General features: G+C 43.9%; 1 protein-coding gene across 1 annotated transcript in view; it reads left to right on the top strand.

Annotated features, from left to right (window-relative positions):
• Positions 1-16,258, top strand: part of LOC124273921 (low-density lipoprotein receptor-related protein 1-like) — a 188,903-nt gene that overhangs the window by 128,874 nt on the left and 43,771 nt on the right. The window contains 13 exon segments of the mRNA XM_046709263.1: positions 4,189-4,230; positions 4,723-4,907; positions 4,910-4,952; positions 6,652-6,847; positions 8,719-8,825; positions 10,319-10,603; positions 11,457-11,708; positions 11,960-12,224; positions 12,680-12,952; positions 14,197-14,321; positions 14,818-14,940; positions 15,198-15,455; positions 15,772-15,958. Of these exon segments, the coding sequence (XP_046565219.1) occupies positions 4,189-4,230; positions 4,723-4,907; positions 4,910-4,952; positions 6,652-6,847; positions 8,719-8,825; positions 10,319-10,603; positions 11,457-11,708; positions 11,960-12,224; positions 12,680-12,952; positions 14,197-14,321; positions 14,818-14,940; positions 15,198-15,455; positions 15,772-15,958 (2,341 nt within the window).

Genomic DNA, 16,258 nt, shown 5'->3' with positions numbered 1-16,258 from the left:
TGGGTTAAATAGATCTAGGACGATCAATGAGACTCTTATTACTAGATTCGGATTCCACGACGGAAGATGATAGAATGATTTATTCTGCCTTACTTATGCAAAAGAAAGATCAGCAGTTTTAACGGATCATCTTACATCTGTTTCAGCAGCATTGACCTTAGCTCGCCGCCAAGGCCTCCTCGCCTCCTGTAATTGGGGAGAACTTTACAGCCCCACTTTATACAGCCCCGCGGTCGACAACATCCATCTTTGACGGAGAAATCGACAAAGTCGCCAAGGAAGTCTCTAAGGATTCCAGGGAAGTCCTTATGATTAGATCGATGGACACACTAGCCAGCGCCATTCGCCAGACTTCACAAAGATACTCAGGCAGATCTAAGTTCACGGGCCTACAAAGAGCAAGAGACAGGAAGATAGCCAGCTCTAGAGGTAAAGATTCTTTCGTCACCCATATGGCAACTATAGAGGAGGATCAGGAAGAGGCAGGACACCCAGAGGTTCCCGCAATTATAGACGCTGAAACACAGGTTCGAACGACTGGAGTCTTCCACCCCAGCCGCTCCAGTACAGCCAGCTCAAGTGGGTGGACGCCCAACTACACTGGGAAAACTGGGGAATATTGCAAGACCCTTACGCCTCCAACATTCTTCAACACGGATTTCAGATCCCTACAGGCTAAGCTCCCGCTGACAATCAAACCCCCAAGTTCGACATTTACAAGCTAACAACTACCAAAGATAAGAGAGGCTGTTTCATCACTCCTATCCAAACAGGCCATAGAAGTAATAGATCAAGCAAACGCCGAACCAGGTTTCTACTCCCCAGTTTTCCTAGTTCCCAAGAAAACTCCACGGAGAAATACAGACTCATCTACAACATGAGCTTTTTCAACAAGAACTATCTACGCAAACCAATCGGGTTTCGCAAGATGATACATTTACCTCAGTTACGCCAGATGATTCGGCCCTATGGACTACATGGGCAGCATAGATCTACAGGATGCCTACCTGCACATCCCCATTCATCCCGATTCCAGGAAATACCTACGATTTACTCTAGAAGGGCTACATTACCAGTGGAAAGTACTCCCATTCGAATATCATCAGCCCCTGGCTATTCACGAGGATAACGAAACCGATTATCAAATTTCTACATCGCCAAGGGCTACGAGTGCGCTTTACCTCGACGACGGGATACAAGTAGATCAAGATCCACTGCGCCTCAAACTACAGTTAAATTACATCATAAAGCTACTAACACAACTAGGTTGGTTAGTAAACTTACGCAAGTCGGACCTAGTACCATCGCAAGACCTGCAGTTCCTAGGTATTCGATTCATCACAAATCGCAAACCGTATTATGGTACCAGAAGACCGCTATTCAAGATACAGCAGACCATTCCACCAGCTCTACTCTCCGCTACCACTCGCGACAATGGCAGAGCCTACTAGGTCTTCTCACATCAGCCCAAGACATGACTGTCACAGGCAGATTACAGTTACGCCCCCTACAGGTCTCATCAACGACATCTCAACGATGTACAACCATTCAGTCTACCAAACATCTCAGACCGCATCTACTATGGTGGACCAAGAAATCGAATGTCTGCGAAAGGATTTGTTTAGCAGAGCAGGAATACAAAACCCATCTGTATGTAGACGCTGTTACCCAAGGTTGGGGAGCTCATCTCACCAACCACACACGATATCAGGGTTATGGAATCAGCAAGAATGCAAACCCATATAAACAGTCTAGAAATGAAAGCTGTAATCAACGCCATTCTACATTGGAGCACATTTCTACAAAATGCTACTAATGATCCATACAGACAATTCGACAGTGGCGCTTCTACATAAACAAGCAAGGCTCAACGAGATCGATGAACCTTTTGAACCTAAGCTTTCAACTGTTCGATTTAATACAAGATCTAAATCTACATGTCAGAGCAGTGCACATTCCCGAGCCAGAAATATACTAGCAGACGCCTCTCTCGGCCTCATCTACCATCACCGACAGAGTGGATGATCAACAGGGAAATTTTTGCACAGATAATCAAGCAATTAGGAGCCGCTAATAGACCTATTCGCCACGCCGATTCAACAATCAGCTACCGACATTCGTGTCACCAGTCCCAGACCCCCAAGCTTGGGCAACGGATTTAAGTCTATCATGGAAGGCCTCAATGCGCATCGCTGCTTCCGCCCAGCAATAATACCTCAAGTATTACAGAAAATCAGACAAACACAGAGCCTACAACTCACTTTGGTCGCTACTCTACTGGTCGGCCAGAACGTGGTTTCCCATACTAATTCAAGAAATCGGTCAACCAACACTGGAGCTACCTGCCGCCAAAAACCTGTTAATTCATCCTCACACCAAACAAGTGCACGGAAACCCAGCAATGTTCCAACTACACGTATGGACTGTATACAAATGTGTTTAAACAAGAGAGGATATTCTGCCAGGGCGCAAAAGCAGTCACGCTTTGCCTTTACGCTACTCAACTCGTGAACTTGTACGACGACAAGTGGCACAGTTTCAAAATTATGCAACAAAGAAAGGGTTTACAGCAAGAGAGGCTTCACAACCTCAAGTGGCAGACTATTTGTGTTACCTACCAAAAACAAACATTTAAAAGGTTCAACGATATCAACATATCTTGCCGCTTTAGTTCTGTAATCACCATGAGAACGGGTGTCAAATTGACAAGATCTCCAGAGTTACTGGCCTTACTACGAAGCTTCCGATTGAGGACCAAAAGCGAAGTTCCACTTCCAGCTTGGGATCTGAATGTAGTGTTACAACACCTCACGAAAGTGAGGTCTATGAACCTTTGAATCGACAAACTTTGAATTTCTCTCACAGAAAACACTGTTTCTGCTATCGCTAGCCACAGCAGCAAGAATGTCTGAAATTCACGCCTGGATTACGAGAGGATACAGTTTGATGACAATCATAACACAGCGCACTCGATTAAGATGGGATTTCATCGCGAAAAATCAACTGCCAGGTCAACCAGACAGATTATTCCACATCCCGGCGCTTATCCTCTATTCTCGATCACAAGATACACAAGACCTATCACTGTGTCCGTAAGAGCCAAAGTTTATTTACTACGACGCATCCAAAACAAGGAGAAGATTTCTCAAACGCTTATTCATCCCCTTATCGCCACTTAATCAAACAGAAGTGTCACGGACCACAATATCTATTTGGATAAGGACTGTCATTCTCCTCAGGCCTACAAGGCAGCAGGCTTGGACCCACCAACAGCATCAAATCCACATGAGATCAGGGCACTGGCCTCTACCCTCTCCTCTACACGTAACTGTTCCTTGAACACGACATTATGGAAGGATGCTATTGGAAATCTAACATGGTATTTGCTAATCACTACCTGAGAGACATCACTACAGAAGATGTCTCTGGCATTCACCATTTCGACCACTGGTCCTCGCCAGCAACTGACAGTCCCTCAGAGGCTTAAAATATTATCCTCACAAGATTAATATGTATTTTATACATACTCATCTAGCTTATAACTCTAACGGAGTTTTAGGGCTATGTATATATGTTCAGCTTAAGTATTCAACCTTAAGCATATACTTTGGTATAGTCAATTTCAGTGCCTCTATCAGAGTCACCTATATATATATATATAATTTATATGTATTGTTCAATATATTCATAATGTAATTCCCTTTAATGGCTTTATATAACCTATGGTTTTCTTTATACAGGAAACATCCTAAATCTAAGCCTTCATGAAGTTCCCCCAGGGGATATTACAGTATATCTATACAAAATCACTAATTATAAATCCAAAGTATTCTGTTACCCACCTCCGCCCGTAGGATGCTACAAGCAAAGAGCATGAGTCAGGATAAGGAAAAATATGTAATTTTAGAGTAAAATTGATATTTTATACTTATCCTGACTCATGAGGTTAGCCCTCCCATCCTCCCCACATAACACTTTGGATTTCCCTGTAAATTCAAGTGTTGGGCTCGCTAAATCAGGAGAGAGTGGAGCACATGGCCAGAGGGTGGCGACACCTTTCCCGCCAGGGGAGACAAAGGGGAGCAACTCGTGGTGAGTACCAATTAGTGATTTTATTTTGAAGGGAGCTTCAAATAAGGAGATACAAGTGTTCCACTATGTTCGCAAGAAGAAGAAGACAAGCAAAAGAGCATGAGTCAGGACTGAAGGAAAACATGAAGACATGTATTGGTACGTAGACTTGTCGCGGTCACAAACTGACCATGTGGCAAATTCAGTATCCTCGTCAAGGTCAAGGTCACATTAATGGTCTAACTTCCTGTGCGAATGAAAATTGAGTGCATTTGAGTTTAATTTGGTACATTTGATTTATGTAAGGATTGTTGACTGTTCTGATTGTCTTGTGTTTTACGGGCCGGTGGGGTAGCCTAATGGTTATAACGTTGGCTCGTCACGCCGAACACCCGGGTTCGAATCCCCACATGGGTACAATGTTTGAAGCCCATTTCTGGTGTCCCCCGCCGTGATGTTGCTGGAATATTGCTAAAAGCGGCGTAAAACCAAAACTCAGTCAGTCAGGCAGTCAGTCTTGTGTTTTATGATGTATTGGTTTGTATGGTCTCAGATCCAGTACACCATGATGTATTGGTTTGTGTGGTCTCAGATCCAATACACTATGATATCGCCGTGACAGCTGCATAATCACTTAACCTCTGCTTACAGCCGACAACAAGTTCCTGTTGTTTGTGAAAGAGAATGAGATCCGTGGAGTTGACCTGAACAATGCCCATTACAACGTCATCCCCTCCATCACCGTACCCTTCGTGGAGAACGCCACTGCCATCGACTATGACAGCTCCGAGGACAAACTATACTGGACAGACAAGAAACGCAATGTTATCCGCAGCACGCTTTCATCAATGGAACTGGAATTGAAACTATCATAGACTCAGGTAGGGTGTCACTCTGACCACACCGACCGATGAAGACGTTTGCTGAAGTATGTTGAGGAAATATATACAGCGGTTTCAATCACTGCTTCACTATCATTAGACTGTAAACTAACTTGGATCAAATGGTCAGACTCAGTGACTGGACAGTGATGTGTATTCATACCTCATCAGTGTAAATAGTGCATATCAACTGACAGGTTTGTCTCTGATCCAGACTTCAGTGTCTACTATGACATAGCTGTCATCCTGCGGTCACCCATGAAGATCTGGGTTAAAGTTGAGCAGATCTCTATCTTCACAGAGCGGTGGGGTAGCCTTGTGGTTAAAGCATCCGCTCATTACCCCAAAGACCCTGGTTTGATGTCCCACATGGGTACAATGTGTGAAGCCCATTTCTGGTGTCCCCCGCCGTGATGTTGCTGGAATATTTATAAAAGTGACATAAAATCATACTCACTCTATCTCCTAGAGTGTTTATTCTGTTCACAATTGTATGTTTACCAGTTTCACTCCACTGACCATCCCTATATACCATGAACCAGTTTCACTCCACTGACCATCCCTATATACCATGAACCAGTTTCACTCCACTGACCATCCCTATATACCATGAACCAGTTTCACTCCACAGACCATCCCTATATACCATGAACCACTCCACTGACCATCCCTATATACCATGAACCAGTTTCACTCCACTGACCATCCCTATATACCATGAACCAGTTTCACTCCACTGACCATCCCTATATACCATGAACCAGTTTCACTCCACTGACCATCCCTATCCCTATATACCATCCCTATAACCAGTTTTCACTCCACTGACCATCCCTATATACCATGAACCAGTTTCACTCCACTGACCATCCCTATATACCATAAACCAGTTTCACTCCACTGACCATCCCTATATACCATGAACCAGTTTCACTCCACTGACCATCCCTATATACCATGAACCAGTTTCACTCCACTGACCATCCCTATATACCATGAACCAGTTTCACTCCACTGACCATCCCTATATACCATGAACCAGTTTCACTCCACTGACCATCCCTATATACCATGAACCAGTTTCACTCCACTGACCATCCCTATATACCATAAACCAGTTTCACTCCACTGAACCATTTCACTCCACTGACCATCCCTATATACCATGAACCAGTTTCACTCCACTGACCATCCCTATATACCATGAACCAGTTTCACTCCACTGACCATCCCTATATACCATGAACCAGTTTCACTCCACTGACCATCCCTATATACCATGAACCACTCCACTGACCATCCCTATATACCATGAACCAGTTTCACTCCACTGACCATCCCTATATACCATAAACCAGTTTCACTCCACTGACCATCCCTATATACCATGAACCAGTTTCACTCCACTGACCATCCCTATATATCCCTATATACCATGAACCAGTTTCACTCCACTGACCATCCCTATATACCATGAACCAGTTTCACTCCACTCCACTGACCATCCACTATATACCATATACCATGAACCAGTTTCACTCCACTGACCATCCCTATATACCATGAACCAGTTTCACTCCACAGACCATCCCTATATACCATGAACCAGTTTCACTCCACTGACCATCCCTATATACCATGAACCAGTTTCACCCTGCTATTCTTGCTGATTGTCTGTACCATGATGTTTCTGTTTCAGGAATATCTAACCCTGAGGGATTTGCGATAGACTGGTTGTCCAGAAACATGTACTTCTCATCATATGACGACCAGAAGGCCTCTATATCTGTGGCCAAACTGGATGGCGCCTACCGCATAGAGATTGTCAGCGCTGTAGCAACAGCCAGTGCCAACCTGTTAAGACCAAACTCCATCGCTGTCCATCCCCAGAAAGGGTCAGTAACTATGGAAGTTTTGTCCTGTGTGGTGTGGTGTGGTGTAGTTGGTGTGGTGTGGTGGTGTGTGTGGTGTGGTGTGGTGTGGTGTGGTGTGGTGTGGTGGTGTGGGTGTGGTGGTGTGGTGTGGTGAGGTGGGTGTGGGTGTGGTGTGGTGTGTGTGGTGTGGTGTTATCACAGATGTGGGGAGTGTGATGTCACAGATTAGTAGGGGACAGGGGTGATGTTACAGATTGGTAGGGGTGGGAACTGGTGCAACATGGATTGGTAGGGGATGACATTCCAGATTGGTGTGGTGGGGGACAGGGGTGACGTTAGGGATTAGTCGGGGTTGGAGACGATGTTATAGATTGGTATGTGGTGGGGACTGTAATGGAGGGATCCATATTACAGATCGGTAGGTGGTGGGGACTGTAATGGAGGGATCCATATTACAGATCGGTAGGTGTTGGGGACTGTAATAGAAGGATCCATATTACAGATCGGTAGGTGGTGGGGACTAATAGAGGGATCCATATTACAGATCGGTAGGTGGTGGGGACTGTAATGGAGGGATCCATATTACAGATCGGTAGGTGGTGGGGACTGTAATAGAAGGATCCATATTACAGATCGGTAGGTGGTGGGGACTGTAATAGAGGGATCCATATTACAGATCGATAGGTGTTGGGGACTGTAATGGAGGGATCCATATTACAGATCGGTAGGTGGTGGGGACTGTAATGGAGGGATCCATATTACAGATCGGTAGGTGGTGGGGACTAATGGAGGGATCCATATTACAGATCGGTAGGTGGTGGGGACTGTAATGGAGGGATCCATATTACAGATCGATAGGTGGTGGGGACTGTAATAGAGGGATCCATATTACAGATCGGTAGGTGGTGGGGACTGTAATGGAGGGATCCATCCATCGGTAGGTGGTGGGGACTGTAAATCCATATTACAGTCGGTAGGTGGTGGGGACTGTAATAGAGGATCCATATTACAGATCGGTAGGTGGTGGGGACTGTAATGGAGGGATCCATATTACAGATCGGTAGGTGGGGGGACTGGTGGGGACTGTAATGGAGGGATCCATATTACAGATCGGTAGGGTGGTGGGGACTGTAATAGAGGGATCCATATTACAGATCGGTAGGTGGTGGGGACTGTAATGGAGGGATCCATATTACAGATCGGTAGGTGGTGGGGACTGTAATAGAGGGATCCATATTACAGATCGGTAGGTGGTGGGGACTGTAATGGAGGGATCTGTCGGTAATGGAGGGATCCATATTACAGATCGGTAGGTGGTGGGGACTAATAGAGGGATCCATATTACAGATCGGTAGGTGGTGGGGACTGTAATAGAAGGATCCATATTACAGATCGGTAGGTGGTGGGGACTGTAATGGAGGGATCCATATTACAGATCGGTAGGTGGTGGGGACTGTAATAGAAGGATCCATATTACAGATCGGTAGGTGGTGGGGACTGTAATAGAGGGATCCATATTACAGATCGGTAGGTGGTGGGGACTGTAATGGGGATCCATATTACAGATCAAGGTGGTGGGGACTGTAATGGAGGGATCCATATTACAGATCGGTAGGTGGTGGGGACTGTAATGGAGGGATCCATATTACAGATCGGTAGGTGGTGGGGACTGTAATAGAGGGATCCATATTACAGATCGGTAGGTGTTGGGGACTGTAATAGAAGGATCCATATTACAGATCGGTAGGTGGTGGGGACTAATAGAGGGATCCATATTACAGATCGATAGGTGGTTGGTGGGGACTGTAATGGAGGGATCCATATAACAAATCGGTCAGGAGACAATAGCATCCTTCTGCAGGCTTTGTAATGTGTGACTGTTGCTGCTCCAGATTGATGTTCTGGTCCGATTTGGGCGGGGACAAACACCGCATCATGAAGGCCAACATGGATGGCAGCAATGCTCAAGTCATCATCCAGGATGCCAGACATCCAACAAGTGAGTGGCATCTTGTAGATTCATTGAAGACATTTCAAGTGCCAAAAGTAATGTTTTGTTTGGAATATGGGAGAAATCCTCACAGACACATGCTGATTGGTCTGTTTCTGTCATGAAGAAAGGTGTCTGCTAATTAGTGCTTAGTCGTTACTTGTGGTGGAAGGTTCTGCCTTGGAGGGGACTCTTATAAGTGATAACGTAACAGAGATGTGATGGATGTGATCATACACACATGATCATGTATTTGTATCCCAGGTTTGATGGTGGACATGAAAGGGAACAAGCATGGTTTAATGGTGTCCCATATTTGTATCCCAGGTTTGATGGTGGACATGAAAGGAACAAGCTGGTTTAATGGTTCCCCATGTATTTGTGATGACCCAGGTTTGTATCTGTATCCCAGGTTTGATGGTGGACATGAAGGGAACAAGCTGGTTTAATGGTTCCCTGTGTATTTGTATCCCAGGTTTGTGTGGACATGAAGGGGAACAAGCTAATCCCAGGTTTGATGGTGGACATGAAAGGGAACAAGCTGGTTTAATGGTTCCCCATGTATTTGTATCCCAGGTTTGATGGTGGACATGAAAGGGAACAAGCTGGTTTAATGGTTCCCTGTGTATTTGTATCCCAGGTTTGATGGTGGACATGAAAGGGAACAAGCTGGTTTAATGGTTCCCTGTGTATTTGTATCCCAGGTTTGACGGTGGACATGAAGGGGAACAAGCTGGTTTAATGGTTCCCCATGTATTTGTATTCCAGGTTTGATGGTGGACATGAAGGGGAACAAGCTGGTTTAATGGTTCCCCATGTATTTGTATCCCAGGTTTGATGGTGGACATGAAGGGGAACAAGCTGGTTTAATGGTTCCCTGTGTATTTGTATCCCAGGTTTGATGGTGGACATGAAGGGGAACAAGCTGGTTTAATGGTTCCCCATGTATTTGTATCCCAGGTTTGGCCCAGGTGGACATGAAGGGGAACAAGCTGGTTTAATGGTTCCCTGTGTATTTGTATCCCAGGTTTAACGGTGGACATGAAGGGGAACAAGCTGGTTTAATGGTCCCCATGTATTTGTATCCCAGGTTTGATGGTGGACATGAAGTTTCCCAGGTTTGACGGTGGACATGAAGGGGAACAAGCTGGTTTAATGGTTCCCTGTGTATTTGTATTCCAGGTTTGATGGTGGACATGAAGGGGAACAAGCTGGTTTAATGGTTCCCCATGTATTTGTATCCCAGGTTTGACGGTGGACATGAAGGGGAACAAGCTGGTTTAATGGTTCCCTGTGTATTTGTATCCCAGGTTTGATGGTGGACATGAAGGGGAACAAGCTGGTTTAATGGTTCCCCATGTATTTGTATCCCAGGTTTGACGGTGGACATGAAGGGGAACAAGCTGGTTTAATGGTTCCCTGTGTATTTGTATCCCAGGTTTGATGGTGGACATGAAAGGGAACAAGCTGGTTTAATGGTTCCCTATGTATTTGTATCCCAGGTTTAACGGTGGACATGAAGGGGAACAAGCTGTACTGGATCAGCCGTCAGAACAACACTGTCAACATCTGTGAGCTGGACGGTTCGGATCTGAAACAATACACCCGCGATGTCATGGACATCAAGTCTCCAGTTTCCATGACAATCTACGACAACACTATCTACGTAGCCAACACCAGCAACATCCTCAAGTTTGACACTAAGAAGAAACAGATTCTGTCAATGAGGGACAACACGCCTCATGTCTATGCCATGCAGGTGTACGACCCCAGCAGCCGCAAGGATGGTAACCACAAACTTTACCTTCATTTGTGCTTTCTGTGTTTTCCAAAATAACTTTTATCAACATCTTGTTTATACACTTAAACAAGTTCTAATTAGGTAGCCCATTTCTGGTGTACCCTGCCGTGATATTGCTGGAATATTGCTAAAAGCGGAATAAATCTAAACTCACTTACTTACTATTTTATTTAAAGTTTTTGTTGTTCCTGGATGAAAAATACTATGTACAAAACATTAAGCTCTCTAAGAGTCCCTTTATTTTTAACATTACATAATAAATTAATTACAGGTGATTCCATGACATAGGTTAGCTGTAAAGAAAACCCATGAAGCTATGTTCTTTACCAGACTATTGTCTCCTGATTGGCTAATAAGAAGTGGGGCGGGGCATGCCTTTTATAGTTGTGGTGTATGATGTCACTGATTCATAGTATTAATTTCTTTGTGTTAGTGGTAAAACTGAGCACATTGTTTTAAGGCTTGTACATCCCAATTGCATAAAACCACAATGAAGCCCATTATTACATAAATAAGTCAAGAATTAGAACTTCACAGTTTGCTTGATCTGTTTGTCTGATTTCTGTATGTCACATCAGTTGTAATGTTTATACCTCCACAAGTACAAAACATGTGGAAGTCAGTTGCAAATTGTCACTGCCTCATTCCCATTGTTAGGACTGACAGAGATTTATTGATGGAAACTTTTGAAATATTTTCTTTTACCAACATGTGCCTGCCCTGTCACCGGGACTCTCTCTTTCAGAGTGTTTCTTTGGATATTATTGCCCATTATTCAGAAAAACTGATGAGTGGAAACAAAAAGACTTATACACAATTTTATGCATTTTTGTCATCAGGAAGCAACGGCTGTCATAAATCCAACGGTGGATGTGAGCAGATGTGCCTGCCGACTGGGGAGACGTCCAAGATCTGCAAGTGTACCGCGGGCTTCACACTGAGCACCGCCGAGAAATGTCAGGGCATCATGTCCTTCCTGTTGTATTCCACCGAGTCGGAGATCAGAGGCTTCTCATTGGGCGACTCCAGGACCGAGGCTTTGGCACCAATCTCCAAAATATCTCTGGCTGCTGCAGTAGACTTCCATGCTGGTAAGCAAAACTACTTTTCCTTGACCATTACCAACCAGTGCTTCTAACATCTGAGTACCAATAAAACTCATGGCTTCCTTTTGTCTATTACCAATCAGTGCTAATACTAGCATAAAGACTTCAACTGACACATTAAGTTGTCAAAACTCTGTTTTTAAACTTAACTTATCTCTCACGATGGACAAGCTGTGAGATAAGATATGTATGTATATATACAATTATAGTTAAAATTGTCAATTCTCTCCCTTCAGACACAGACTCAATCTTCTGGGTGGACAGCAACTCACGGACGATTTCCCGCATCAAGCGTGATCTGACCGGACGGGAAACTGTCATCAGCGATGGCATCAATGGCATTGAGGGGATAGCTGTAGATTGGATCGCTGGCAACATCTACTGGACTGACAGGGGACACGACACTGTAGAAGTGTCCTCATTGAACGGCTCAAATCGTTACGTTGTCATGCATGGCGACATGGAGAAACCGAGGGCCCTTGCGGTCCATCCGGTTATGGGGTGAGTTAGTCATCATAGCAGATGACAAAACAAAAGTACTGATTGAACAGTGAATTCCTTAGGGAAGTAGTAATAAGATCAATCCTAACCAGATTAACAATCAAATGCAAGGCCCTTGTTTTAATAGTTTTGATAAAGAGTCAAGGTCAAGGTCAGCTTTGGGTTTTTGGTAAAACATTGTTTTATTCTTGTGTGTTAGAAATCGCGGTTACCTCATCAGACATGAAAGTTTGTAGCTGCTTGTATCAACATCTGCCACATGAAATGGCAGTGACCTGTCTATCAAAGGTCAAGGTCAATTTGAGGTTGGATAGAACATGTTTGCATCTGACACATTCAAGTTACATTTGCTAATAAAGCTCATAGATTTGAATAATTGTTCAATCCAGTTGCTCTTGTTCAGACTATGTTTTATCAAATCTCTGTATATGATGTTGTAATCAATTCGGTTCCAGTTACATCTTCTTCTCAGACTGTGGGGCAAAACCAAAGATAGTTCGAGCTCTCCTGGACGGGTCTGAACGCATTGACTGGATCAACTCAGACATCAGGTCCCCCTTTGGTCTGACCATTGACTACAAGTCCAACCTGCTGTTCTGGTGTGACAAGGACTTGGATGTCATTGAGAGTGTCGACATTGTGTCCAAGAAGCGAACAATCATTTATCGCAACCTCACAGACTGCATGTCTCTCACCGTCTTTGATGATTACGTTTACTGGGCCGACTCGTGAGTGGAGTTGATACTGTACCACTGTAATAAGATTTCTGTTCATGTCTGTGTATTGTGTGAAGTTGATGGGACTAATTCTTTGATTTGTTGAAGGGAATTTGTGTGAAGTAATATTCAAGGAACTTTTGAAATAATATCAAAAGTAGAAGTTCATCTATATTGTAATGATACTGGTCTCAACTCATGAAGTGCATCATCTTACTTCAACACCTTTATAAAAAATATGAAAAGAGATATGGAAAACACCTGTCATTGACAGTACACATGCTTTGTAAATCCAGTAAGCGACCAATATCTGGCAGTTTACAATCCAGATGTCTATTTCGTTACTCGATTTTGATTAGGTTTTACATAAACTCATTTGTCCTGCAAAAACAATTCTAGCCAAGTACCAGTTGCATGACTGATTTTCCTCTGAAATCCAACTGCCACACCGTGATATGATTGAAGTACTGTTCCAAGCAGTGTTTAACGATGTGAAATACTGTTCCAAGCAGTGTTTAACGATATGAATTACTGTTCCAGGCAGCGTTGAACAATGTGAAATACTGTTCCAGGCACTGTTAACAATGTGAAATACTGTTCCAAGCAATGTTAAACAATGTGAAATACTGTTCCAGGCAATGTTAAATAATGTGAAATACTGTTCCAAGCAGTGTTTAACAATGTGAAATACTGTTCCAAGCAGTGTTTAACAATGTGAAATACTGTTCCAGGCTGTGTTTCACAGGCAGTGTTAAATAATGTGAAATACTGTTCCAGGCAGTGTTTAACGAAGTGAATTACTGTTCCAAGCAGTGTTTATCAATGTGAAATACTGTTCCAGGCTGTGTTTAACAGGCAGTGTTAAATAATGTGAAATACTGTTCCAGGCAGTGTTTAACGAAGTGAATTACTGTTCCAAGCAGTGTTTATCAATGTGAAATACTGTTCCAGGCTGTGTTTAACAGGCAGTGTTAAATAATGTGAAATACTGTTCCAGGCAGTGTTTATCAATGTGAAATACTGTTCCAGGCAGTGTTTTACAATGTGAATTACTGTTCAAGGCTGTGTCTAACAATGTGAAATACTGTTCAAGACTGTGTGTAACAATGTGAAATACTGTTTAAGGCTGTGTGTTACAATGTGAAATACTGTTTAAGGCAGTGTGTAACAATGTGAAATACTGTTTAAGGCTGTGTGTAACAATGTGAAATACTGTTTAAGGCTGTGTATAACAATGTGACTTACTGATGTTTCAGAACAATGGAAGCCGGGTCAATTGCCCGAGCCAACAAGAAGGATGGGAGCAACATGAAGGTACTGCGACACGGGCTGCCCCAGAGGCTGAAGGACATCAAGGTGTTCGACAAGCAGAGGCAAAGTGGTGAGTCGTCGGTCACCCAAACAGTTCTGTCGCCCTTCTTGTAGAATGGAACCATGACCCAGCTGTCTTGAAGACATGACCATAGCGCATTAAATTTGGCAACCATTTGTAACTTTGTAGTATTGTATTCACACGAGAATGCAGGACGTAATGTTGTGTCTTGTAACTGGATGGATAAATGTGCAACTGAACCAGAGGTGAGAGGACTTTGGTATATTATGGTAGTGTATTTGGATGTACGGTTGGATCCATCATTATAATGAAATTAAGTTAGAATGTCCTATTAAATCTTACACTTAGCCTTAAAGAGAACTTTTAAGTCTTACACCTGTTTCCTGAAGCCTGTAGAGGTGGTCCTGTGTAAGGAGCCCAATTTGCTGTGCTCTACTCCAGTTATAAACTTTCACTCACTCACTCACTATTCAAATCGGCTTTAAACCAAACTCCCTCCCTCACTTGGAAGCCGTCATTCCTACATGCCCATCTCTGTTACCAGGCACCAATGTATGCAGCAGGAACCAATATGGCTGTGAGCAGCTGTGCCTGTACCGAGGAGAGTCCAAGGCCAGTTGTGCCTGTTCATATGGCAAGCTCAGCTCCGATGGACGCAGGTGTGAAGGTAGGTCACATTGACTAGGTTGTTTCATAAATGAAAAGACAAGCAATCTGGATTGAGTTTCATATTTAGGATCCCTTGTGGGCATTCCAGGTAAGAACTGGTGCTCAGAAACCAATGCTGAATGTTCAAGGTGACCGTATTTGGTTGGCTGGTCAGACTCAGATTGTTTGCTTGGTTTGTCCGCACCATGCTAGTAACTGTAACTTGTGGGGAATACTAGCTCGTGTACATCCCAAGCCTCTCTCTTGTTGTTTCAGAATACACCGAGTTCCTGCTGTTCTCAGAGGTGACTTCACTCGAGAGCATCCACATGAAGGACAAACCCGACCCCAATGCTATCCTGAAGCCTGACCCCAATCCCCCAATAAAGCCTATCCACAATGCCACATACATGAAGAACGTCATTGGACTGGCCATGGACCATGCCTCCCAGAGGATCTTCTACAGCGACATCCAGAGAGGAGACATTCAGTCTGTCTTCTACAATGGTTCCGACATTAAAGTGCTTGTTGAAGGTTTGTGTGTAACTTGTGTTATTGGTAACTAACTTTGATCTTTTCCTGTTGGTTGCAACTAGTTTTTACCCATTTTTGTCTTTTTTAATAAGCTCTGACCTGTTTCTTTCGGTTTCAACAAACTTTGAACTGTTTCTGTCGGTTTTAACAAGCTCTGACCTGTTTCTGTAGGTTTTAACAAGCACTGACCAGTTTCTGTCAGTTTTAACAAGCTCTGACTGCTTCTGTCGATTTTAACAAGCTCTGACTGCTTCTGTCGATTTTAACAAGCTCTGACCTGTTTTTGTCAGTTAAAACAAGCTCCAAGCTGTTTCAGGAGTGGGGGCAGCAGAGGGGCTGGCGTTTGACTCTGACACTGGGGACCTATACTGGACTAGCTACACAAACTCCTCCATCAGCAAGATCAACCTTCGTAAGCCTCCCAAAGAAAGACAGGTGAAAGTCATCATCCAGCTCACCTCAGAAGATCACCCCCGGGCCATCGTCATAGATGTTTGTCAAAAGTAAGAGCAAAATTGTCATGATTGTCAACAGAGGTGGCCATGTAGTCTGAGGGCAACACACTTTGCTGGTTACATTTTCTTTCTTTAGGCATGTTGGAGCAGACTGATTGTTGGTTTGCAACCCAGCTTTGCCATGATGATGTTTCTCAGTTTGTCGGTACCATTCCAGCATTTATATGTGACTCATCCATGGATTACTGGAGGGACATTCTCTCATGTTAGCGTTCTCTCACATTCTTTCTGGGGCGGTGGGGTAGCCTAGTGGTTAAAGCGTTGGCTCGTCACCCCGAAGACCCGGGT

This window comes from Haliotis rubra, unplaced genomic scaffold, assembly GCF_003918875.1.
Source record: "Haliotis rubra isolate DU_JTF1 unplaced genomic scaffold, ASM391887v1 Scf186, whole genome shotgun sequence".
Taxonomy (NCBI): Eukaryota; Metazoa; Mollusca; class Gastropoda; order Lepetellida; family Haliotidae; genus Haliotis; species Haliotis rubra.
Note: the sequence above shows the minus strand (reverse complement) of the source record. Positions and strands in the feature narration are given on the sequence as shown.